The sequence below is a fragment of the Polypterus senegalus genome, chromosome 17 (genome assembly GCF_016835505.1).
Source record: "Polypterus senegalus isolate Bchr_013 chromosome 17, ASM1683550v1, whole genome shotgun sequence".
Classification (NCBI taxonomy): Eukaryota; Metazoa; Chordata; class Cladistia; order Polypteriformes; family Polypteridae; genus Polypterus; species Polypterus senegalus.
This window is the reverse complement of record NC_053170.1, coordinates 49,225,715-49,253,021: the sequence shown is the minus strand read 5'-3', so window position 1 is coordinate 49,253,021 and position 27,307 is coordinate 49,225,715. Positions and strand designations below refer to the sequence as shown.

Sequence of the window (27,307 nt, the reverse complement as noted above, 5' to 3'; positions counted from 1 at the left end):
GACTCACTACTAGTGTAGCATACCCTGACAAGAGCTGCTCATTAGCTCTACTGCATTTCTGCTTGTTAGATATTTGCACAAAAATGTAAGTAATACAATATTTATAAACTGTTATCAACTCTCCTTTATTCTGTTTTTCTTCTTGGTATCCTAAAGTGGTACTTGGTACTACTGCTTTACTGCCACTGCTTTACTGCCTTCTTGTTGTCAAGCCTATGGAGAAGTCATGTCATCAGTTAGAAAGGTTCTTTTATCAGATTGGATGGCTCAGCACTGACTCTGCTACAGAATGTCCAAGAAGGTGTAGACGGCTTGTTAGCTTAGGTTTCCAGACTCTTGACTGCGCCAGACTTCATCTTTGACTCTCTTTCTTACAATTTTATCTCCTCTGTTGTCAGCTGACCATAATTCTAAAATGAACTGGTGGACAGATATTGTTAGCTTCCATTTATGTTGATCAGTTTCTACTTTGTTTTCTGCATCTTCATATGTGCTGGTACTGTATTTAGAAATTTTGGCATAATCTATTCTTGCATTTTGCATTGGGAGTTGTCACAGAACTCTGAACCTGAATTCTGTTGTATTTCTGAGGTGGTAATGATGGATTGGCCATCTAGCTCTGGGAAGTGGAATTCTTGTATTCTATGTTGTGTGTTGAATTTACCATACTTTTTGACACTCGTTGTATACCCAACCTACTTGGAGGGTGTCTCACTTTTAATTGCCCTTTCCAAGATTTCATCCTTTTTTTCTGCAAAGTTACAGAATCAAGGCTGGGAGGTTGTCAATTAAACAGGGCCTGTTAAAAACATTGAGGCATTCTTTGTATGATTTGGAGCTATACAAAAATAAATTGTTGCAGTCAGTTTCAAGTTTCAATATCCCAATACCAAAATATCAAAACAACAAGCCTTATAATAATTTTTTTAAAATAATTTTTAAATTCCCTTTACATATGCCTAAAACCCATGTAAAGAATGGATACAACAACAGTTTAAAATATATCTCATGTTTCTGTGTTTAAAATATGTTTCTGCCCTTGATTTCTTCAAGGATTTTAATTTATTATGCTACACAACATCCAACGCTGAATAAACCTTGGGATATGTAAAGAGTTTTCACTACAGATCCAACCACAATGCAGCTCATATCTGCGCCAAGGGCTGGATGCTGCCCAAAACAGAATTTGCCAACTGCAAATGCCCATATAAGTCCATGCAATCTCAACCAATTCAGACGCCGCTTCCAGTGTTATCTAGACAGAGCAACGTAATTTAAAGCACAGTTGTACACAGTAAAATTAATCTAATTAAATGGAGCACTGGGACTTACAACATACACACTTCTGGAGCACTGCTCTACCCAATAGCACATCAGGAGAAAACGTGTGTGTGACCAGTATAAAGCAAAGAGCTACTGAAGAATAAATACAAACAAGGATTTAAAAAGTGGTAATAAGGCAGAAAAGTAAAAAAAGAGATAATGAACACAGTGGGCTTGTCAAAGATGGAAAGTCGAAGCCCCTCCCAAAAAGAGTCACACATAATGTATTTCATGATGAGGAGGGAAAAAAGTAAAAGTAATGACTGAGTGGTAAGCATTAAATAAAACAAGAATGGCTGTGAATGAGAACTCCAATGAAGGACATACTATACACCCCCCTTTAGATGGTTTCTGAACCCCTGGATAGTCATAAGGTCACTGTCAAAGATGGTGAACATGAGTGCAGAAACTTTTAAGAATCAGTGTTTTACTGCAGCACTAGTAACTTAATTAATTAAAATAAATTCTGAATTACCGTAGGCCAGCCTAAATCAAGGTGTTCATAAGAAATGTAATAATTCACTTAATGAGGCAGAAGTATATGACAAACAAGACTAGTTGCATCCGATATTTGAAATATTAAAATGAGTGCCTCAGTTTAAATGTTCAAAGTCAAAATGTTCTCAGTTATAATAGAAATCTGTAATTTGTCCCCCTTTGATTGAGGTTCACAGAGGGCTAGATCCCTAGTAAAGGATTAAAACTGTTGGCTAAGGATGGGAGGTTTCTGGTTCAAATCCCGTTACTACCAGAAGGGACCCTACTCCGCTGGGCCCTTAAGCAAGGTCTTTAATCTGAAAATTGCTCCAAGGGCACTGTATAATGGCTGACCCTGAATTTTGACCCCCAAAGGTCAAGAGGAAAGACAATATCCCCTTGGTGATTAACAAAGTATATCGAATAAAAAAAAAAAAAACATATTTGTAACCACTGACCTTGAAATAGTACAGAATGATACCCTACATGCTTATGTTTTAAATTTGTCATTTCTAACCTTCTAGGAGTGGCCCACCAGTAAATAATCAAACATCAAAAATATTATGTTCGTGATCAGCAACCTTGAAACAGCATAAAACGACACTCTGCATGCTTATATTACTGATTCCCCTTTTCTTTTTTTTTGATATTTTGTGAAAAGGAATCACATTGACCCTTTCGCACCCCATTACAGAGTGAAACACTGGGGTTGGTTGATCCACAACTTCAAGTCCTTCTGAATATTCCAGTGAATACATCTATTAGTTTACTCTTTATCATAAGGGTGTGGTTTCCTTCACAAACAATGGCCTACAAATTAAGATTTTTCAGATCTGGAAGGCCAAAAATAGGGGGGAAGCACAACAAGCTTGACATCTTGCACAACTAGATATCAAGACGAGTCTAACAGTATATTATATGTTGGGGTTGTCTTGTACCGGTGAGTTAGGAGGCAATAGACAAAAGAAAACTGAAGTGATCTCAAACTGTTCATATGTAATTCTGAGCATAATTTCTAAACGGAAAAGGCAAGCACATGACAAGCACAAGACATGTGTCTAGTGAAGTGACCAGGCAATGATCCACTGTTCACAGACTTCAGACCATACAGGTGGCATGTGAATATGTGCAGCTGTGTCTCACATTCCAGACAGTGACAGGCCTACTGGATGTGAGATTGGATAATGCTCCTCAGGTACAGGTTGGATTAAAGACTACTGTTGCCTTCCATTCAGTGAATTTCTGGATTCTTGGATGAATAAGTTCTAGTTGTGACTACTTTTTACAATGGGTGCTTCGGGGCAACTAATGAGATTTTCTAAATAGCCATTTTCAACGAGAAGAGATGGTGGTATCTAGAGATTTTGATATCTTGCTACATGCACAGCATAGACGGAGCCACTTATTTAAGAAAATGAATTGTGCAATAAGTGGCTAGGGGAAGGAAATGTACTCCACCAGTTTAATAGAGATTCATATAAGTAATGGGGATTTGGGACTAATTCACTTAGGTTTGTGCTTTGGAGAAAAAAAGTTGTATAAACAAAGGAAAAATACAATATACCATGGTTAAGGTGCTCAATGAATAAAGCATTCAATCAGTCTCGTATGTCAAAAATAAATAACACAACATATTATATTAAAGGAAGGATATAGGAAAGAAACTGAACACTTTAAAATAATATGTCTTACAGTTCTTTTGAGCATATTGATCTGGCAACATTTTACATCGGCTGCCCTTCCTGATGTAACCCTCCCCATTTACCTAGGCTTGGAACCAGCACGAAGAATCACATTGGTTTGTGTATCCCACGTAACTGAGGTCAGCTCAGGTTGGACGGTTTGGAGGCAAAGACAGAGAGGTGTTGGTTAAGACATGTGCAAAGGAGAGATGTTGGGTATAAGATGCTAAGGATAGAGCTTCCATGCCAGAGGAAAAGAGGAAGGCCTAAGAGAAGGTTTATGGATGTGGTGAGAGAGAACATGCGGGTGATGGGTGTAACAGATCAAGATGCAGAGGACAGGAAGATATGGAAGAAGATGATCCGCTATGGTGACCCCTAACAGGAGCGGCCGAAAGACGATGAAGAAGGTCAGTTCTTGTTGAGCTACAATCAATCCCTCAACAGCCTCCTGAAGGTACAAATTATTACTCATATAGCATTGGTTTTATTCTGCATTGCAGGATTTTATCATTGTTTGCTCTGTTCATTTTGTTAGAATAAAGCTTAGAGTACAATGGATGTGTAATCATCATTACATTCTACCCCAGCAACTGCTCTGTGAAAGAAAAAAGTACTGTCATCAATGACAGATGGGCCAGGTGTTTTGCAGTAGCCTCCCTTCAATGAGATCCTACTAACCAATGTTCAGGTCATTATTCAACAACACACGTGCAAGCTCCGCTAAGCAAAGAGCTCAGTCAGCAGACAGTGCAAATCTTCTTGCAGTTTTTATACAGGGGATCCAATTAGTTGCTTAATCTCAGAACCCTGCCGCCTAAAGTAGCACAAGATAACAGGAATCCTGCCCTTTGACTGACAAACAGAAGCACACCTCAGTAAATAGGAAAGCAATAAAAAATATTGTATTAGATATCCTAAATTGTGCCCAGATATTCTGTATACTCTGTTCTATTACTCTGTTAGTATGTTTCTTTGTTCACCTAATAAGATTAAAGGTCGTCACATTAATTATATGGGAATGTAGCACAGAGGTTATTTCGTTCCTGTTTAGGTTACTGCTGACTTGTAGTTTGCATATTCTACCTGTAATCATGAGAGCTTTCTCCATGTCTATAGTTTTCTTTCAGATCTCAAAAACTAGTATGTTGTGTACCGATGTATTACTCATTCCAGCCATGGAGTCTCAAAAACAGGCTTTATAGGTAGTGTAGCCTAGTAGTGGCGGAGCTGCACTATAAAGCAGAGACTGGCATGTTCACCTCACACTGCTAATTTCTCAAACTCTAGCTCCCTCCACACTATGTGTTTTCATTTAAAAATGCATACATTTGTCTATGTTTTCGCTTTTCACCCACACTTACCCTTTCGTTCCCAGCCCCTGAAAGGAAGACAGTTAAAAATGCTTTCCAGAGCCGTATACTTCTGAAACCACAGTGTCAGTATTTTGGTGTGGATAGGTGTAAAGTAAACGCAGTTTTCCGAAAAACAATACCCTAATCTCGCTTTGATTAGTTTGTGCTGATTTCATGGCCCTTCTATGATTGGATCCTGCTCATTACGACTGCACATTTCCTGACTGGTCACAATTCACAGAAGAAAAACATTTTCCAACATAATGGTCATAAAAGAGTTGCTTTACATGGCACTTGTTGTGCAGAATGTAAATTGTGTTTTATAAAATCTGAACGCTGCATACACGTATAAAAACAAAATTACTTTGCGATAAATGGCGGGACATTGCCGTTGTAGTAAAACATTTAGAGCCCTGTGAAAATCAAGATTGTAAATAATTCAAATGATAATCATGGTTTACTACTTCAACCTAATCTGTTCAGTAAGGAGGAGCGCAATCTGCAGCAAAATTATTCAGAAGGTGCCTAACGAAGTGAATGGGTATAGAATTCAGCCAAGCTCACAATATACAGTACGAGGACAGAGAGAGACACGAAAGCTCAATGCAGTAAAGTGAAGATATAGACAGACATATTGATTTATTTATTTATTGAGTTAGTTTCTCAAATGTTGTTTGGTACAAGATGGGCTCTGAATGCTGCAGACTGCCTATAATCTTTTGAATGAACATAATACTAACCATCTTTTTTAAGTGTTTATTTTTATTTAATGACAAGATAAACGTCTCTAGTTTTGAAGACTATTACTTTCAATTGTAATTGGAGTATGAATGTGACACGGGAGAAATTTGCTCCGGCTCCTTAAACAATTCTTTCCTACTCTATGTTGTGAATGTGCTATCAGAGTCCTGATCATTTTCAAAGCACATAAAGCACAAGGGAATCTGACTTTCATAGGTTCTGAATTTTTCACTACAAGGAGTTTGCCACCGATATGTGCATGCTCAGTTTGGGCGAAGGTCTAGATCATGTGCGTTTGTGGGCGTTCAAGTATAAAAAGGGATCCTTTTGTAAATGATGAAAAAAACTCCTGTGCACAGAGAGATTGCTTTTGTTCAAAAACTGTTTTAAAATGAAAATGTGTTAGCGTGGATGTAGCCTTAGTTCGGGGACCCCATGTAGCTACAGGTTTTTCTTCAAGCTAACTTCTCTTTTTAGTTGAGGTCCTAATTAAGCAAGCTGTTTTTACCAGTTTCAATGTAGAAATTGCAAAATTAAGTCTGATCATTTATGTATGTTATATAGGGAAAATGTTGTGTTTTTTGATATTTAAGACTTTCACCATTATTAAGATTTTCATTCTGCCTTACCATATGTGTTGTTTTACTAATGAGCACCTTGGTGGGTTTGATGCTGAAAAAGTTACAGCCTTTCAGCATTCATTGACGTTTCCCTGGTTGTCTGATCTGCTCGCTGTAATTGTTATTATTACGATATAATTAAGGGAACAAAATACACAAAAAGAAATTAAAAATTAATAGGAAAACAACAAAACGGAGTAATAACAGTTAAAGCTAAAGCAAAATACAATTATTTGTAAATGTAAAAATCACACTACTGTGCTTTTCTAAATGCAGAATAAGAGGAGACAAAAAAACCCCAGCTAATTAAATGAAATCAATTTGAGGTAAAATGACAGATTCTGGAACCGGTTGAAACAAAACTTTACAGCCACATGGGGTCCTTAGGTCTGAGTTTGAGAACAATGGCTGTAGAATACAGGGGGTCCTCGGTTACGACACTATTCCGCTCCTACAACAGTGTTGTAACCCGAATTTTGGTGTAAGTCGAAACACACCCTAGCCTAAGTCACTTACCTATCCTAACACATTTGCAAAATCTATAACATAAAAACACAACTAAGCCACAGAAAAAGGAAAAGGACATAAATATACTGTACTGTACACTGTACTATAGTAATAGGAAAAATGAGTGTAAAAAAACATCCTTACCTTTATTCCTTCTCGTGTCTCAATTTTTTTTAAGCTTTTATGGGAGTAAGCGTTGTGAATTCGAGACGTTGTAACCCAAGGACACACTTTATTTTAAATGCTGTGTGCCTTGAAATGCACAATGTAAAATTAATATTGGTGCCAAAAGATTGTCATGCCAGGGCCTGAATTTCAATTGTTATATAGGAAGGATTTCTCACTAGTGTTAGGAAAAATGAGGGCCATTTTATTGGTATGGGGGGAATTTTATAAAATTGATATTATCATTACGACTTCCTTATTTACATTATCTTACCACATGAACTTACACTTTATAGTTGTGCTCATACATTTATATACCCAGTCAGAATTTGTTAAATATTGGCCATCGTTTGGAAAATAAGTAATCAAGAAAAAAGCTTTCCTTTTAATTAGGGAGTGAGCTCAGGCAAAGCAATTTATTATCACACAACTGTGTGTGCCCTTTTTAAATCTTAATGATAACTGAATTCATCCAAATGGGCCTGATCAAAAGTTTACATACCCTTGAATGTTGGGGCTGATAGTACACACAAGTTAACATACACAGGTTCAAATTAAGGGGGATAAACTCCTTTGATTGCAATTAGTGCCTGCATATAAATAGTCAATTTCAATTCATACAGAGCTGTATTGACTTTGCTGGATACTGAGCCATGGTGAAAGCAAAAGAACAGTCAAAGGACCTACGAGAAAAGGTTACTGAATTGTATAAATCAGGAGAAAGATATGAAAAGATATGCAGAGATCTGAAAGTACCTGTCAGCAGTGTTCAAACTCTGATAAAGAAGTGAAATGTTAAGGGTTCTGTTGTTACAAGTCATGGTCAGGTAGACCAACCAAGATTTCAGCCACAACTGCCAGGATCATTTGTCAAGATTACCAGGAGAAACGCACAAGCCACTTCAGCTGAAATGCAGGCGAGATCCACCAAAACTTAGTTAGACTCCAGTAGGAAGAACCCCAACACATCCATGGGTAGTGATGTCTCTGCTAAACTACAGACCTTCCAGTTTTCAATACACTTTGGCAGCACTATTAAGCAATGCACTCGTCTATCCCCTCTCACATATCAAAGTGCACAAGGTCATGGCAGATTGTAGTCCCACCAGACATAATAATCTGCAAGAATTGTTTCTGCCAACATCTTGCCGGGAAGATTTAATTTGACCACTACTAGTCCCCTAGGACCCCTCTCTGTATCACCCTGGTGCCTCCGGAGTATTAGATTCAAAGACACTATACACCTTCTTTGTTGGTCCCGTTTGCTCAGCTATCAAAGTAGGTTTTTTCTTGCTATTTTCTTTCCTCAGGTCTTCTGTTGCCCTTTGTCAAATTAATGTCTTTGCAGCCCTGACAATTCCTGAAATTTCTCCATGACCTTCAAGACAAAGGTCAATGAATCCTGCATCATGACAACACATTGTGGAAAGATCTAAGATAATGTGGCTGACAGATATGAATATGAGGGAACCTTTACAAGTTCACTACGATTGCTGGGTCTTCTGCCAGTTAGAGATGCCTTAGCTTATTTGTTCCTGCAAACTCATTCTTTTATTTCAACTGCCAGTGAATAACTCCTCTGTCCATGTTCTAATGAGAAATACTGACATCTTTTAATTGTAGAATGTACGTTTCCCTCCAGTTTTCTAAAGAAGGGGGAAAATCTGACAAAAGTCATCCCCCAGTTTAGATCAATCCCAAAGCACCTCTTCTCTTCCCTCTTTATCAAGATCAAAATTAGCCTTCCACATCCTATTCACCCCCTCCCCATAACTTGCTAGCTGCACAACATAATACAATCTTCAAAGATTTTTTGAAAACTGTGGTAGGAGTGCACTGCTGAAGTCAAGATGAAGATACCACAAGAAAGAGAGAGACAGGATGCAAGTCAGGAACGATAAATTCTTTCAGACAGAGGAAATTCCATTAGCAGAAAAGCAGGCGACAGATGCTTGTGACACACTTGCAGTTTACTCAGAGTAAAAGGCAAATCTGGTGCGAAACACAAGCAGCAAGGAAGGGCTGGCACTAAAACATAAAGGAAAAGAAAGCACGACGTGCTGTCTGTCAGCTGCTGATCCCTGTCAAGGCTTTCTTATTTTATTCTCAAATGGAGTCTGCTTGAAAGTCTCCTTGCATTGAAACAACTGACTATACAGTAGGGTGTTGTATTAGCTGAGCTAATTAAATATTTGTAATACAGAAGCATGTGTTCTATCAATGGGCTGAAGAAGCATAGCAACAAAAAAGCAGAGGACGGTCCTGAACAATGTTTTAAAAATAGCTTAGAACAGTCAGGTCAAAAGGATCAATTTCTGTTTTTTATACGTGCCTTTCATGGCAACACCATTTCGAAATAGTGTATCTAAATATTATTTTAAAATTAACAGTGACATTGCATTAAAACAGGGACTGTTCTTTCAACTTACAAAAGAAATTTGGCTTTTTTTTAAGCCAACATATAACTTGTTCTTCAAAACATGTAAGGTCCACTAGGGATCGATATTCATGATCTGCTTCTCTGATTATTCATAAAGCAGTTAATATCACACAAATCATAATATTGGAAAAATAAATAAAATACAACATGTTTTTACACAGTTGGAATTATTTAATATCATTTTTGTATGATTATTGGGTATTTTTGAAGGTGTTTATTTTTATCATTTCAGTCATGTCATTTCGTTGCCACTCTGAAATTATTATTAGTAGTAGGTGCAACCATTTTGGAATTATCTTTACATGTTGTTCATGGTGGCTATTCATGTGTCATGTGACACGGAGATGTGAAGTACCTTGTCAATGTACTTCACCTGTGCAAGATGGCGGCACATCACTGCGTAGACCAAAGATAAAAACAAGAAAGATCAATTACAAATGTGAATTGGGGGCAGGAAAAACAAGCCAGGGTTATGAATGTTGTGTTATCGTTGTTTAAGATTTTGGTTTTATGATTTGGTTTTGGTGTATGACCCTGACAACTCTTTTGGCAAGAAATTTGACTATAATTCTGTCACACCCAGTTTTACTCTTTTTCTTTTTACTCATCTAAAAATGATAATACACAGCAACTACCAACTACATCTAGAAACCCGAGTGAACTGCTGTCTGCTTGTTGTCAGGTAGCAACGTTACCACTGCATCACCGTGCCACACCATTGCCAAATTTCCAGACAAAATCCTGACACTTTGGATAATTGGTATCTGATCACTTGTTACTTCTGTATTTGTTGCAGATGTTAACTTAGTCAGCCTTTGACAATAATACACAATGATGAGTGATAATTCAGATTCAAGGTGCCTAACACAATTGCTATTCTGTAATAGAAGCATCCACCCAGACTGATTTGGCAACTGAAAAAGAGAAACATTTTTTATAACTCAAATGATTTGAACTCAGTGTTATAAGCTCAAATCGCATGCCCTGTCTCCCGTGTCTATGTAAGTTTTCCTTATAACAGGGTGCCTTGAGAGGAGCTGTGGTATTGCATGAAGAAGTTGGGTGTGGCAGAGAAGTACGTAAGAGTTGTACAGGATATGTATTAGGGAAGATTGACAGTAATGAGGTCTGCGGTAGGAGCGACGGATGCATTCAAGATGGAGCTGCGATTACGTCAGAGATCGGCTCTGAGCCGTTTCTTGTTTGCAATGGTGATGGACAGGTTGACAGACGAGATTAGACAGGAATCCTCGTGGACTATGATGTTTTCTGATGACATTGTGATCTGTAGCGATGGTAGGGAGCAGGTTGAGGAGACCCTGAAGAGGTGGAGATATGCTCTAGAGAGGAGAGGAATGAAGGTCAGTAGGAACAAGACAGAATACATGTGTGTAAATGAGAGGGAGGTCAGTGGAATGGTGAGGATGCAAGGAGTAGAGCTGGCGAAGGTGGATGAGTTTAATTACTTGGGATCAACAGTACAGAGTAATGGGAATTGTGGAATTGAGGTGAAAAAGAGAGTGCAGGCAGGGTGGAATGGGTGGAGATGAGTGTCAGGAGTAATTTGTGACAGACGGGTATCAGCAAGAGTGAGTGTGACAGAACAAGAGGCAGAAGACATAAAGATATGGAAAAAGATGATCAGCTGTGGCAATCCCTAATGGGAGCTATGTAAGATCTATGTATGTTTTCCTCCTACATCCTCCACAGCTTGGGGTTCTGATAACTTGCATGTGAGCTGGTGCTATCATGGACTAATGCCCTGGGCAGGACTTCTACCTAACTTATGTATAATGCTGCAAAAATTGGCCCAAGCCCGGCTGTGACCTTGAACTGGATAAAGTAGTTTTGAGAATGCCATTTTATTTTATTCCACAACAACCACAGAACTAAAATTACATCCTGCACAGGAAAGAATTAAGCTGAGCCTCGTGGCAGTACCGCAGTGAGACAGGCCTCGTCCGGAAAGCACCAAACACAAAGGTTCAAGTATACAGAGTAGCACTACATGGGCAAGCTTTAAAATATTGCTAAAAGATTTTACCATGGGACAGTTAGTTTAAGAATGTCTTTTGGTTGCTGCAGAGCGCTTGTGCCATGATAAAGCTAACATGTTCACAGAAATTTGCCGATCATGTACTGTAATACTGCAACTTGCCATCCTGAAATGTCAGCAGACATGACAAAGCCAGGCTGCACTTTGGGGGTCAAGGCCCACCTGGTTTGGATTGTCGTTAAATTGCCTCATGTCATTTTTAAATAAACATAACTGAGATTTTCTGAACTTGTTGCATGAAAGTAGTCCTGCATCAGTATAACTACAGAGCAGCATTGCAGTCTTCAGTCGATGAGGTACACAAGCAGCTGTCAAGTGGTTTGCCAGGCAACAAAAAAAAATAGTGGTGCAGGAATGGAACTTAAAAAGTACCATTAGTCACACATTGTCAGAGTCCGAGTCTCCACCATGCTAAGCTGCATTTTATTTCCACCGCTCAGTCTCATAGTTCTCCTGCAGCGGCTGTCCACTCCTGTCTCACTGACATATCCTCGTTCTCCTATTCCATGTCCACTGTCTGAGATAACTGTATGTGCTGATCCATGCCAAAACTGACAGATCATTGCAGTCTCTCAGGTCCAGTCAGAAAACATTACAACATTTTTAGTTTTGGTACACTTGTTTGGTGTACCATCATTTTTAGAACAGTCTTGGAAATTGGCAGGTTACTGCAGAAGAATATACAATGAGGAACAAAGACGAAAGCTAGCAATTATTAATAATAAAATACACATATCTAGCATTTCATTTTAACATTTAAAACTATTAATCAACAGTGGAAAGCTTTGTTTTGCCAAAGTTGGTCAACCTCCATCCTTCCTTTAAAAATAAATACAGAAAAAGGCTGAAGGTACAAGTAGATGTTCACAGCCATGAAAAAGGCTCAGCCTTTAAATTGACTTGGAAACATCCATCCATCCATTTTCTAACCCGCTGAATCCGAATACAGGGTCACGGGGGTCTGCTGGAGCCAATCCCAGCCAACACAGGGCACAAGGCAGGAACCAATCGTGGGCAGGGTGCCAACCCACCGCATGACACACACAAACACACCCACACACCAAGCACACACTAGGGCCAATTTAGAATCGCCAATCCACCTAACCTGCATGTCTTTGGATTGCGGAAGGAAACCGGAGTGCCCGGAGGAAACCCACGCAGACACGGGGAGAACATGCAAACTCCACTTGGAAACATTTATAAGTTAATTTTATCTTTTTTTGACAATTAGTTGTATGTAACTTTTTTTTTTTAAATCGTAAGTAACTTGTGATTTATTTTTCTCCAACTTTTGATTTGGATTCACATTTAAATATAAAATCATCAATAATCTTTTGGTAAAATATATTAAATGCGATATTGGGGTGGGGATACTGTTTAAGAAAAACTATCCTGATTTGTGCCTAGTGAGAGTTCAGTACTTAACAGTTTAAGAAAAAAGTGGTGGTACTACATAACATTTCAGGTTGAGTCCCCCAGTCTAAAAATGTCTCATGATATTTGATGACATACTGTATGTGTCAATAGTCTGCTATAGTAAAGCATTTGTGTTGAATGCTAGGTCCGCTGTTATCCAAAATCATGCTGTGTGACTGCTGTTAGGAGTAACCAAGATTAAAGATCACGCTCCACATTGCAGCTTCGGGCTTAGATTAGTGGGAGCCCTGACAAACTGCAAGGTGGGCAAAGCATGTGGGTTGTTTCTGTACACGGTGGCAAAGGCTGCATTTTCATCTTTTAAATGAAAAGAACAGAGAGTGCCCACCGGATGGCATGGATGATGGGTGAAATTTCAAGGCAGCAATCAATCAAATCAGAACACTTCCCACTTATAAAACTGTAAACTGCATAGGCATTTCCAAATTTAGAATTATGCCCTTCGGGAACAGCATACTGCAGTCATTAATGCAGTACTGACAGAAATCTGAAAACTTGAGAGGTATAAAAAGTAGAACTCCCATGAGAATGACAAGTCAAGAGCATAAATAGGTTCCTGTTACTTTCTTGGGAGTTACACCTAACATGAGTGTCTTTTTGAATCCATTGTGATGTGGAAGTTCAAACAGAAAACAGGCTACTAGACTTAAATAATTAAATAAGTCAAAAAGAACTAAGACAATATTGTGTTTTTCACTCACTCATATCAAAGTTACAGATGAAGGGCTGATAAAATCAAATTTAAAAACACAATAAAGCAGAAAATCAGACACAGGGTGAGTACTTAGTATGGCACTGTAAATGTAAAGTTGCCTGATCTCTGTATCTTTATAAATTACTTTATGCCTTGATAAAACTGGCTGCATTAAAGCTCTTAAACTTTTTACAAGACAGTGATCAATATAGAGTGAAGGCACACTCACACCACTCTGCAAAAAGCAGGAACAAATAACCATAAATAAACAATGAGCTCACCATAAGGCAGTTATAAATGTAACTGAAGGGCATATGATTTCTCATTTCAGTGCAAAAATACACACTATGTGTGTGTTCAATTGTATGAAATAATGAGTGGGTTTTAGTCAGCAGCAAGAAACCTTTGCTGTGTTCAACCGACAGTGAAAGACAAAGCAGTTGTTGTAAAGTAAACCAGAACACCTGTGTAAGTCATAAAACTGTTTCTTTATGTTTGTATTCTTAATATTTGCAGGTATTTTCAGGTTCTGATGACACTTGGGTATGAAGAGTTGATAAATGGCCTGATTATATGCTGTAGGACTATGAAGAAAAGTCTTTTTTGCATCTACAGTAAATCTGGAATTTTAAACACACCAAATAAAATCTGCAATATAATGAAGCCCCACCTCTTGAGGTCAACAGTGGTGACATTAAAAACAACTCCTTTCAGCCACAGAATCATGAAGAGCCTCTGCGAAAAAGGACAGTTCCCAATGCTTTCTCCATCACTGCCAGCCTGTAAACAGAGCAAAACAGTAAAGACAATCAATGAGTGGGTAATAGAGACATCAATTGTGAGACAAAGTCAGAAAATGAACAATAAAGGCAAAGATTATATCTAGAACCTGGTCTGCATAACAATCAAAAAGCATGTTAAAGTGCAAAAAAAATGTCTACTACACTCACTGTACATTTTTATTTTTTTTCTGTGACTTATTTGCACAATAATTGCTGTAGAGTGATTATATTTTGAAGCTCATTATTGTTTCAGGTGGCTACTCATAATGGTAACCATCCAAAATGTACAGGCAGGTGCACCCATCATTTGACCAAACTACCTGACTCTCCACCAAAACTAACATATGGTTCTTTAAATCTTACTGATGACTCAAGGGACAGAGACTATAAGAGCTCTAGCCTGGTGTCCCTAAAACAAACATTGGAGTGAAAGAGATCCAAAAAATTGGTTGAAAGATACCCTGGTCTGAAACCAGGTATGCATGGAGTCAGGAGAACAACTAGCGGAAACCACTTGAAACAGAGATGAAGGCGAGCGAAACAAAAGGTAAAGGGTGTGATTGGTGCTTTAGGCACAGTTCAATGATACAGAAAAGTGGTAACCACTAGATGATCAGAGACACCAAGTTTGTCTTATGAAGGCTCACAGTTGAATCTGTTACTTTTCTTTATTTATCCTATTCCCTATTATTATATTATTTATTAATAAACTTGTTGCAATAATAATGTCCTGGAGTGGCCTAATCAGAGTCCAGGGGCCTCATGTATAACGCCGTGCACAGAATTCACACTAAAGCATGGTGTATGGACAAAAGCGGAAATGTGCGCACAAAAAAATTCAGATGCACAAAACCATGCGTAAGCCAACTTCTGCACACTCACGCTCCATAAACCTAGGTCAGCTTGAAACATAGCGCATGTGCACGCACCTGCTGCCCCACTCTGACTCCTCCCAGAATTTCACATATTTTAATGTGCAAATCAATATAAATATTACCTTCTGCTCAGTGATTGGTTAAAAGACAATGGCAAAAGCACATGAAAAAAGAAGAATTTCAGCAAATGTGGAGTGGAGACATGGAAAAGCACTATTTGTTGGCTTAAGCACTGGTATAAGCAACAAGCAACAAGTGTGGCAGAAACACTCAAAAATTCAAGTTCAGAAAGTCATACGGTGCCTGAAATAAAAAAGAAGTGGTCAAATATCGCATTCGACATGAAAAGGTGTTTGCTGTGTTTATTCTGTTTCAGAAAGTATTACAAAAGCTGACCCACCATGCGATGGTCTGGCGGTGATGGTGCTGCTGTGCCAAGTACGTCTTTGGGCACTGGCTGCACATTAACCTCTGCATTGGAAACCACTGGGCAATCTTCTGGCTGTTCTGAGTCACAAAATGCAATACTGGATATTCTGTAAGAGATGTGGCTAGTGAATTAAGGAATATAAAGGTTGTATTATGTGATATTGACCACAAATTAATGAATTGTTTAAAAAATAAACACTGCGTCTGATCACCTGTTTTTACATTCTGCTAATTACATTCAAATGAAGTTGTAATGCTGTCCTGATTTAACTGATCATTTGGTGGGTCAGTGTCAGGTTTCATCATATTGCATCTCTTCAGGTACAGGCAAGTAACAATTGTCTGCCACATTATATATGCAGCACGCTACATGCTTGCACAATGTGACACACATTCTGTGCACTATAGAGCAGCATATTAATAGAGTGGAAATGCTTTCTATTTACAGAAGCAAAGCAAAGAGTCACAATGGACTGATTCTCTGCTCTTTATCCTTAAAAGGAATGCTTACCTTTTGCCACACTAGTGGGAAAAAGCTGAAATTTTTACAGGTTCTCCAGCTATATATGATGTTAATGCCAGCTCATTCTTTTAGTGATTCATCCCTGGCTGATGTAACTTGTCCAGCGCCGTTGCAATAGCAATGTGCGTGCAGTTGACCACTCCAATTACATATGGAAAACTGGATGTTGCTGCAAATTGCTCTTTGATGTTTCCTAGTTCAACCACAGTGTAAGGAAATCTTATATTTCTGGATAACAAGCGGATAATACCATCCTATACAGCTGGCATGGTGCAAATCAGTAATGACTAAGAAATGCACGATCATTCTGCAAGTTCACATGGAAAAGCTCCTGTGGCTAAAAACCCAAGAGTGGACAGAACTTGCAAAAAAGCAGGAAGAGCACAATTCTCCAAAGTCTGCCTTAGTAAAGCAGGTGTCAGTTCAGCGCATTGTTCCAAGAGGATACCAACTTGGAAGCCAGTCATCATCATCTATAAATATGCACTCTCTTCTAATTCTTCCATTTGCGATGTCTTCTAATAACGCTAAAGCACCCATGGTATTTGGAATAGTTTGGCCATTCTGTGCACCATTATACTGTTACAGAATGATTACAATCAAATGAATTAAATTTGTAAACGATATGAAATTATAATTTCGGTGTATTTGATAAAACCCATATTATAGATATTAATCTAAAAAAGAAAAGCAGACCACAGAAACAGTACCACTGCTTTGATGCTGGGTGCTGCCAGTTTGTAAAACCATCAGAAACTTATGTAAGCAAGGGGAGGAACTACCGTAACAATGTGGGTGGCTTTACGCCAAGTTTAGTTTAGTTTTTATACATCTCAAAGTGAGCATGGAAACAGGTATACGCAACAATTTTATACATGAGGCCCCAGGTCTCGATTCAACTCATAGCTACTGTATAGTATATCTTGCCTAAAGAAGGGGCCTGAGCTGCCTCTAAAGCTTGCATATTGTAATCTTATTAGTTAGCCAATAAAACATTTAATTTTGCTTGACTTCTCATTGCATCCATAATGGCTAACACAGTACAACACCCTATTGGCTAGACCTGAAAAAGGCTGTTCACTCACAATCCATATGCAACCTGACAGAGCCTGAGCAGTTTTGCAAAGAAAGATGGAGAAAAGTTACAGTGTCCAGATGTGGAAAGCTGACAGAGACCTGTTCAACTACTAAATACTGGCTGAATACTTATGCGATCATTGGTTTGATTTAGAAATGTGACACTCAGTGAGCCATCTAGTTGTTCCCACCGAGTTTTAAACAAAATTTACTCATAGTTCATCTCCAACCATATATATTATATGTCTGGGTTCAGCGAGACTAATAGACACTGTATAATTCCACTAGCATCGTTACAAAGAAAGCAGCTGGGCTACTCTGTTCCTCCAAAATCTGAGCTTGATACAACCGAACTAAAGATATGGACTAGCCTAGTTTTCATAAAATTCCTATGCCAGCTTAAACATGGGGAAGAAAACATGAATATAATATAGACCAGTAAATCACAGGAAATTTCTGTAAAGCTAGGTTTTAACTAAGCAAGGGTGACAGAGAATGTACCAGTTTTCAAACAGTTTATGAAATGTTTTTTAACAAATAATCTCAGATGGAATAGTCTAAGAACAGAGTGCAAATTTCAAATTAACATAAATGACCAGTTGCAAAGTCAAAGCACACCTCCTAGGCCAGACAAAGTGCGAAAGTAAAAAGTGTCTTGAGAGACAGCTTGAAATATTCTGGGTGTAGGCCTGGAGTACTCCACTGTCAAGGAAAAAAGGCAAACCTACAGATTTCAGTTAATAATACAGTATGGTCCTCTAATCATGACGTTTCTGTGTCCCACCCGGCTGCATGTTGGGTTTGTCCTGCATAACCAGCCCACACTGTGAGAGCATGGCATAAAACCTACTGACCATCCATGTGTAGTCTAGCTTCATTCTCAGCACTGCAGTGTTCTATTCTATAAATAAAGGGAGCGGACATTCCACAAAGGTTCAAATAACTGGAGAAAGTATCATTATTGGATCAGACTGCATTAAGTAAGCAGAAACAACACAAGGGAATATAAAATTCTACTTTGTCCTAAATTGGTTGCTGGCAAATGCAATCATGCAGGGTGACCACTCTGGGTGGAGAAGCTCAGGGGATTTCCACCATACAGAGGTAGTGGTCAGAAGGGACTCTAAATAAAGCAAATACAGGGAAGGGAACGTAGAAACAAAGTCACTTTTGATGTTTAATGTATGTTAAGGCACTGAGAAGGAAATAATAGCATAAAATTACACAAAAGTAGGAATGGGTTGTGCACCAGTAGGTAATTTATCTTATGGAATAACTAACAAAAAACACAAGAGCGCAGACAATAATAGTGTTGTGTTTTGGTGGTGGTGTTGGGCTGAATAAGGTTCTGTCTGGGTTTTTTTAAGGGAATGGTTTAAATGCTTTTTATTTAAAAACTGCAATTTTTTATTTAAACAAACTCTTTATTTAAATAAACAGTGCACGCATTTCTTTAAACAATACAAATTATTTCACTACCAATGACAGCCAACAGAGTATAAATTACTTTTTTTAAATTAAACAAATCATGCATTTCTTTTACACAGACAAGAAGTGCCAATTTATATTTAAATAAACACTTCACTGCAAAGACTATCCATCCATCCATTATCCAACCCACCATATCCTAACTACAGGGTCACAGGGGTCTGCTGGAGCCAATCCCAGCCAACACAGGGCGCAAGGCAGGAAACAAACCCCGGGCAGGGCACCAGCACTGCAAAGACTAACCAAAAAATAATAGGCTACAATGAACATGAATGGATCATAAAAGTCATGGTCCCAATTTGGAAGAAGTGATGATGAAGAAGTGAAAGGTATCAACACAGCAAGGGTGCTGTGGTGACTGTGTTTTACTGGAGTCTGTAAATTGATCATGTTTGAGAATTCAGTGACTACTGTGACAGATATGGGGCGCCACCAAACTCCAAACCCTGGACACAACTAACACAAATACAGTCACATGTTCAAAACATTTTTTTGTAAAATACATTACAAAGGTTTCTTCAAAAAACAAACAAAATCTTCTTTCCTCCTACTCTCTCTCTGTCCACCTCCCTCCAGTGAATGTTGCCTTCTTTTTTCTGGAGGAGGCTGGACAACTTCTTTTTATGTCAGAACCTGGAGTACTTTCGGTGTCAGGGCATAGATAGCACTTCCACATCTAATGGAAACCCCGAAAAAAAGGTATCATTAACCTTCGCAGCACCCCTTGGTGACACCCACAGGACCCAGCAGGGCTGACTCACTGCACTACAGCTCCCATCATACCCTGCTGGTGTCTACATGGTTACTGAGGTCCTGGGATGCTGCCTTCTACTGGATGAGGGAATAAACATATTCTGAAATAGAAGGTTCTCCCACTGTTCCTCTGTTTTGTCCTCTGGTCATTCTGGATGGGAAGCTAGTCCATTGCTGTCCTTTCATTTCAGCTTCTCTTCTCAGTAAAGGTCCCCCTATTCTCTGTGGCAGGATTCCAGATAATCCTGCATGGCACATACATTCCCTCTTTTGAAGCAATCTCGGCAGACAACATTGTTTAAATTTTCTATCTCTCCTTTACTAGGGATGCCAATATCAGGATTTTTTAGGACCATTCAATGATTTCATGTTACTATAACTGTATGATTCTGATTTTGTTTAATTGCATAACCAGCCATGTAGAAACCTTATTTTCTATAATAAAGTGATTATTTACAATTAAACTGTAGACCACCAGTAAATTTTCTATTAACAAAATAAAATTCTGTAGGAAAAAGCCTAGTTTATACTTGACGCATTTGCATTGGGCACAAGGGCTATGGGGCAAAAATGATGTCACACTTGGAGAAACACCCACTTGGCTGATTTGCTGAGCACTGTGCACAGAAATTTTTCTGCACAGAAATTTTTCTAACTACATGGCAATGCGGACACAACACAGTGTATCAAAAATGATGAATTTCTAGGATAGACTGGTTACATGTGTGTCAAAATAAGGAATGGAGGGCTGAATATGATGCAACAGTTCATCAATATGCAAGAACCATTGAAAAGCATCTGCTCTCATCATGTAGGTCTCCCCCAAGAATATTACAATCAACTTTACTTAACTGCGTTTGGTTACTGGGTCTGATACTCCACCTTTCTCCTCTTCTTTGTCCTTAAGTCAGTAAGAACAGGCACAACTCTTCCTCCATCGGCAGAGTCTCACATCTTCTGCTGTGACATTGTTAGCTATGCAACACTGACCAGACACTGTCACTTAGTGACTATGAGACTACCAACACACTGATCGAACAGGAAGCAACAAGTACAAATGTGTTTTGGCTGCTAACTGCTGTGCAGTCTGTATGGGGGTTTCACATGGTAATTACAAACCAGACTTAATTGTTTAGTGACCATAAAATATACTGAAATAAATAAAATAAATAACCTTGATATACTTTTTTAAAACTAATAAAATGTGTACATGAAATATGTATTCATAATACACATGCCATAAAAAAATGCTTGTCATTATTACAAGCCACAATTCTAATAAAATGTTCCATGTTTATCAAGAAGTATAAATCTAACAAACTTACACATATAATCAACACATTTGTCTCTTAAGCTAAAATACCAATTGCTTTCTAAGCAGCAAGGTCAAATTCTTTTTATCGAGTCTAGATCTGATTAAAGTATGTGCCGCTGTACTAAATACAAACTCACTCACCATCCACAATCAGATATGGAGTGTGCATTTTAATTACAGGAGAAAATGAAAAGAAGTGAGCCCATTCTGTTATAATTTCTGCCAAAGACTACCTCTCTTTTTCAACACTCCAACCTCAGCTGAACAACATTTATGTCTGTAGCTCCCCTCCACACACACAATGATTTCTTAGGATTCCAGTTTCTCAGTTTATTATTCCATTTTCTTTATAGTAAATGCCAGTATTCCTGGCTTCTTCTTCTTTCAGCTGCTTCCGTTAGAGGTCACCACAGTGGATCATCTTCTTTCATATATTTCTGTCCTCTGCATCTTTTTCTGTTACACCCATCACCTGCATGTCCTCTCTCATCACATCCATAAACCTTCTCTTAGGCCTTCTTCTTTTTCTCTTGCCTGGCAGCTCTCTCCTTAGCATTCTTCTCCCAATATACTCAGCATCTCTCCTCTGCACATGTCCAAACCAACGAAATCTTGCCTCTCTGACTTTGTCTCCCAACCGTCCAACTTGAGCTCACCCTCTAATGTACTCATTTCTAATCCTATCCATCCTTGTTACACCCAATGCAAATCTTATCATCTTTAACTCCAACTCCAGCTCTGTCTCCTACTTTCTGGTCAGTGCCACCTTCTCCATCCCATATAACATAGCTGGTCTCACTACCGTCCTGTAGACCTTCCATTTCACTCTTGCTGATATCTGTCTGTCACAAATCACTCCTGACACTCTTCTCCACCCATTCCACCCTGCTTGCACTCTCTTCTTCACCTCTCTTCCACAATCGCTATTACTCTGTACTGCTGATCCCAAATATTTAAACTCATCCACCTTCGCCAACTCTACTCCTGGCATCCTCATCAATCCACTGACCTCCCTCTCATTTACACACATGTATTCTGTCTTGTTCTTACTGACCTTCATTCCTCTCCTCTCTAGAGCATATCTCCACCTCTCCAGGGTCTCCTCAACCTGCTCCCTACTATCGCTACAGATCACAATGTCATCAGCAAACATAATAGTCCACAGGGTCTCCTGTCTAATCTTGTCTGTCAACCTGTCCGTCACCTTTCCAAATAAGAAAGGGCTCAGAGCTGATACCTGATGTAATCCCACCTCCACCTTCAATGCATCCTTCACTCCTACCGCAGACCTCACCACGGTCACACTTCCCTCGTACATATCTTGTACAACTCTTACATACTTCTATGCCACTCCCGACTTCCTCATACAATACCACAACTCCTCTCAAGGCACCCTGACATATGCTTTCTCCAGGTCCACAAAGACGCAATGCAACTCCTTCTGGCCTTCTCTATATTTCTCCATCAACACCCTCAGAGCAAACATCGTATCTGTGGTGCTCTTTCTTGGCGTGAAACCATACTGCTGCTCACTAATCATCACCTCACTTCTTAAACTAGCTTCCACTACTCTTTCCCATAACTTCATTTTATCCCCTTGTAGTTACTACAGTCCTGCACATCCCCCTTATTCTTAAATATCGGCACCAGTACACTTCTTCTCCACTCCTCAGGTATCCTCTCACTTTCCAATATTCCATTAAACAATCTGGTTAAAAACTCCACTGCTATCTCTCCTAAACACCTCCATGCTTCCACAGGTATGACATCTGGACCACCGGCCTTTCCATTTTTCATCCTCTTCATAGCTGACCTTACTTCCTCCCTGCTTGACCCCTCTGCTTTTGAAAATTTCAGACCCATCTCTAACCTGCCCTTCTTAAGTAAAATTCTAGAGAAGGCAGTAATTATGCAGTTAAACAACCACTTAAGTAAACATGCTATTCTAGATAAATTTCAGTCAGGTTTTAGAACTAATCACAGTACAGAAACTGCACTCGTTAAAGTAGTAAATGACTTGCGATTAAATGCAGACAGAGGCCATTTATCTGTTCTCATCCTCCTCGATCTGAGTGCCGCGTTTGATACCATTGATCACAATATTCTTAGAAATCGCCTTAGTCAAAGGGTGGGCCTCTCTGGCAGTGTCTTAAATTGGTTTGAATCCTACCTGACAGGGAGAAAATTCTTTGTTAGTTGTGGTAATCACAACTCAAAGACGCATGATATTCTATATGGGGTTCCACAAGGCTCTATCCTGGGTCCGCTGCTCTTCTCAATCTATATGCTTCCGTTAGGTCAGATTATCTCAGGTTACAACGTGAGCTACCACAGCTATGCTGATGACACACAACTGTACTTATCAATAGCACCTGATGACACCGACTCTCTCGATTCACTAACACAATGTCTTACTGGTATTTCTAAATGGATGAATAGTAATTTTCTCAAGTTAAATAAAGAGAAAACTGAAATTGTATTGATTGGCAAAAACGGATTCAGTGAGGTTATCAGAAATAAACTTGACGCATTAGGATTAGAAGTTAAGACGAAAGTAAAAAACTTAGGGGTAACCGTTGACTGTAACCTGAATTTTAAATCGCATATTCATCAGACCACTAGGACAGAATTTTTTCACTTAAGAAATATAGCAAAAGTTAGACCTCTTATATCACTGAAAGATGCTGAGAAATTAATTCACGCTTTTGTTTTTAGTCGATTAGATTACTGTAACGCACTCCTCTCAGGACTACCCAAAAAAGATATAAATCGTTTGCAACTAGTGCAGAATGCAGCTGCTAGAATCCTAACTAGGAAAAGAAAATCCGAACACATTTCTCCTGTTTTGATGTCGCTACACTGGTTACCTGTGTCTTTCAGAATTGACTTTAAAATTCTGCTTATGGTTTATAAAGCCTTAAATAATCTTGCTCCATCTTATATATCGGAATGTCTGACACCCTATATTCAAAATCGTAATCTTAGATCATCAAATGAGTGTCTCCTTAGAATTCCAAAAGCTAAACTTAAAAGAAGTGGTGAGGCGGCCTTCTGCTGCTATGCACCTAAAATCTGAGATAGCCTGCCGATAGGAATTCGCCAGGCTGATACAGTGGAGCACTTTAAAACACTGCTAAAAACACATTACTTTAACATGGCCTTTTTATAACTTCACTTTAACTTAATCCTGATACTCTGTATGTTCAATTTATCATAATAACTATTCATGGTGGCTCTAAAATCCGTACTGACCCCTACTCTCTCTTCTGTTTCTTTTACCGGTTTCTCTGTGGTGGCGGCCTGCGCCATCACCACCTACTCAAAGCACCATGATGCCCCAGCATTTATGGACTAAAAGCCAGAAGTCCACGTGATCATCATCATCAAGTCCTTCCGTGAAAACCATAAATACAAAGAGGACTGTTTCATTGATGTTAGGTAGAATGCCCAGAGGGGACTGGGCGGTCTCATGGCCTGGAATCCCTACAGATTTTATTTTTTTTCTCCGGCCGTCTGGAGTTTTTTTTTTGTTTGTTTTTCTGTCCCCCTGGCCATTGGACCTTACTCTTATTCTATGTTAATTAATGTTGACTTATTTTCTTTTCTTACTGTGTCTCTTATTTTTCTATTCTTCATTATGTAAAGCACTTTGAGCTTCATTTTTTTGTATGAAAATGTGCTATATAAATAAATGTTGTTGTTGTTGTTGTTGCTGCTAATCCGTTGCACTTCCTGATGCATCTCCACATCATCCAACCTCTTCTCTCTCTCGTTCTCTTCATTCATCAGCCTCTCAAAGTACTCTTTCCATCTGCTCGACACACTCTCCTCATTTGTGGGTATGTTTCCATCTTTATCCTTTATTGCCCTAACCTGCTGCACATCTTTCCCAGCTTGGTCCCTCTGTCTAGCAAATTGGTACAGGTCCTTTTCTCCCTCCTTAGTGTCCAACCTCTCATACAACTCATCACACACCTTTTCTTTAGCCTTTGCCACGTCTCTCTTCACCTTGCGCCTTATCTCTTTGTACTCTTGTGTACGCTTGTCTACTTTCTGCATCTCTCTGACTATCCCACTTCTTTTTTGTCATCCTCTTCCGTACTTCCCTATTCCACCACCAGGTTTCCTTTTCCTCCTTCCTCTGTCCAGATGTCACGCCAAGCACCCTAAAGTTTGACTGTCCAATCTCTATTTAAAAGAAGTTCTAACAAGCAAAATGGCAAGTGCAATCCCCTCAAGTACTTTAATACTCCACATAATGAAGCACTACAACTTAATTACTTTGAAAGCTTAACAAAGCAGATTCTGAAAAAAATCAGCTACTTTACCAATTAGCAATCGAGTAGTTTGGGGTGAAAATCGGTGCATTGTTTGGAGCAACACTATCCTTTACCATCTGATTTGAAACCAAAACATGTAATTCTCTGTAGTATGTACTGAGGTGTGCAATATCATTACCTATAAAGCCTTATGTATGATGTCACTGTTTGGTTGTTCTATGGTAGCCATTCAGTAAAACATGCAAGTATCGATGCCTATTCTGTGTTGTTGGTTTGTAATAAAAAATATTAACACTGATGACCTACAAAAGATATTACAAGTTTAAACTGCAGAAGCTTTATTTGGCTTCAAACTAATATCCATCTTCACTTCACCATTTGAGTGTTCTTACCTAAGGTCACTAACACAGCAGTGTCTTTTTTCCCCAAGGCAGTCCAAAAACAGTGCAATTTTAATTACAGACAGAACTGTTCAATCATCACTCAAAATCTTTGTCCAATATAATTGACTTTCGACAGATAAATGGTATGAACTCTACTTCTATGGTTCCATTTAGTCTCTCCAGGTAACACCCGTGAGTTGTTAGTGTTGTAGTGTCAATTACACCTCAACTGTTTGTAAAAGTTACCAATGTTGGGTGCTGTGATGGTTCTGATTTATTACTCAAATTTTGCCACCCTAAAAAATATTGCTGGAAAATCAGACTTTACACTAATACCATAACCTCAAAGCCCTATTACCTGCCTCATCTGTTAAACTTTTTATATTAGGATTTTGTCATTTCTTTTATTTTAACGAATTATTTGTTTCAACTTGCACATTCTAAAGGAAGATCACAGGCTGCCAAGCCCTATCCAGCAGCACCAGATTCAAGGAGCTGGTCCTAGACTGGGTGCCACTCCATAGCACAGACACACTCATTCAAAAACCCATACTCTCTCACAAGGGCCATCTTAGAGCCATCAATTTACAAAAACCTGACTTTTCTTTGATGAAAGCAGAGAACCAAAAAAAACCTCCACAGGCACAGGCAGAACATTCAACCTCAACATAGAGAAAGACCACTGGTGCAGAGACACAACAATTCCAGCAATTGTGCTCCTATGTTACACACTTATTTTTAAACCTTTATATTCCTTCAATAACTGAACTATCCATCCATCCATTATCCAACCCCATCCATCCATCCATTTCCCAACCCGCTGAATCCGAACACAGGGTCACGGGGGTCTGCTGAAGCCAATCCCAGCCAACACAGGGCGCAAGGCAGGAAACAAACCCCAGGCAGGGCGCCAGCCCACCGCAGATAACTGAACTAAATCTTTACAAAAATAAAAAAAAAAAAAGTTTCTGTATGGGTAAAGAATATCAAAGTTCTTTGCCTTGTAATTGACAGAGCAAAAAAATGAACATCTGAGGGAGTTCTGGTAGCTACTGCTTTGCATTTTCAACAACTTCAAGATTAAATCCCAGCGCAGTCACTTTTAGTGTGGAGCTTGCATGCTCTCTCCACCTCCAGCCACATTTTCTCAAACCTTTCTGGTTTCTTCCTCCATATCAAAGACATAGATAGATAGATGATATTACATAATATGATTTGGATATGTTTAGAGTCCTGGAGACATCAGCCATCAAGCTGCCTCCCCCAATTGGTCATTCCACAGCTGAAGCATCGCTGGGCCAGCCAATCTGATGAAAGGACCCCTCTACCCCACGATTCCTGCGATCCTCTATCAGGGATGACTTTACCTTAGGCAGACAAAACAGCTTGGCAGGTGAGCTATGGCACCAAGTGCCACATTTGAGTACCAAGAAGAGAAACAGAATAGGTGAGGGTTAGTAACAAATTATAACTATCATGTTACTTAAGTTTTAGTGCTAATGACTAACAACAGAGAAGCAGTCTGTACAGTTAATCAGCAGCTCTAGTCAGGATATGCTACACTGAAGTAGTGAGTCTTCAGCCGGGATTTAAAAGCTGAGACCGAAGGGACATCTCTTATAGTAGCAGGCAGACCATTCCACAGTTTAGGGGCCCTGTAACTAAAAGCTCGACCTTCCACTGTTATTGTATTAATCCTTGGAATCATAAGCAGACCAGCATCTTGAGATCTTTTTTTTTTTGTTTGTTTTTTTCTGTCCTCCCTGGCCATCAGACCTTACTCATATTCTATGTTAATTAGTGTTGTCTTATTTGAATTTTTACTTTGTCTTTTATTTCTCTTTTCTTCATCATGTAAAGCACTTTGAGCTACATTATTTGTATGAAAATGTACTATATAAATAA

At 39.0% G+C, this 27,307-nt stretch overlaps 1 protein-coding gene across 1 annotated transcript in view; it reads right to left on the bottom strand.

The window, feature by feature from the left end:
- clic4 (chloride intracellular channel 4) overlaps nt 1–27,307 on the bottom strand; it is a 125,319-nt gene that overhangs the window by 42,928 nt on the left and 55,084 nt on the right. Inside the window, exon 2 of the mRNA XM_039740903.1 lies at nt 14,168–14,277. Coding sequence (XP_039596837.1) covers nt 14,168–14,277 — 110 coding nt within the window. The remainder of the gene's footprint in view (nt 1–14,167; nt 14,278–27,307) is intronic.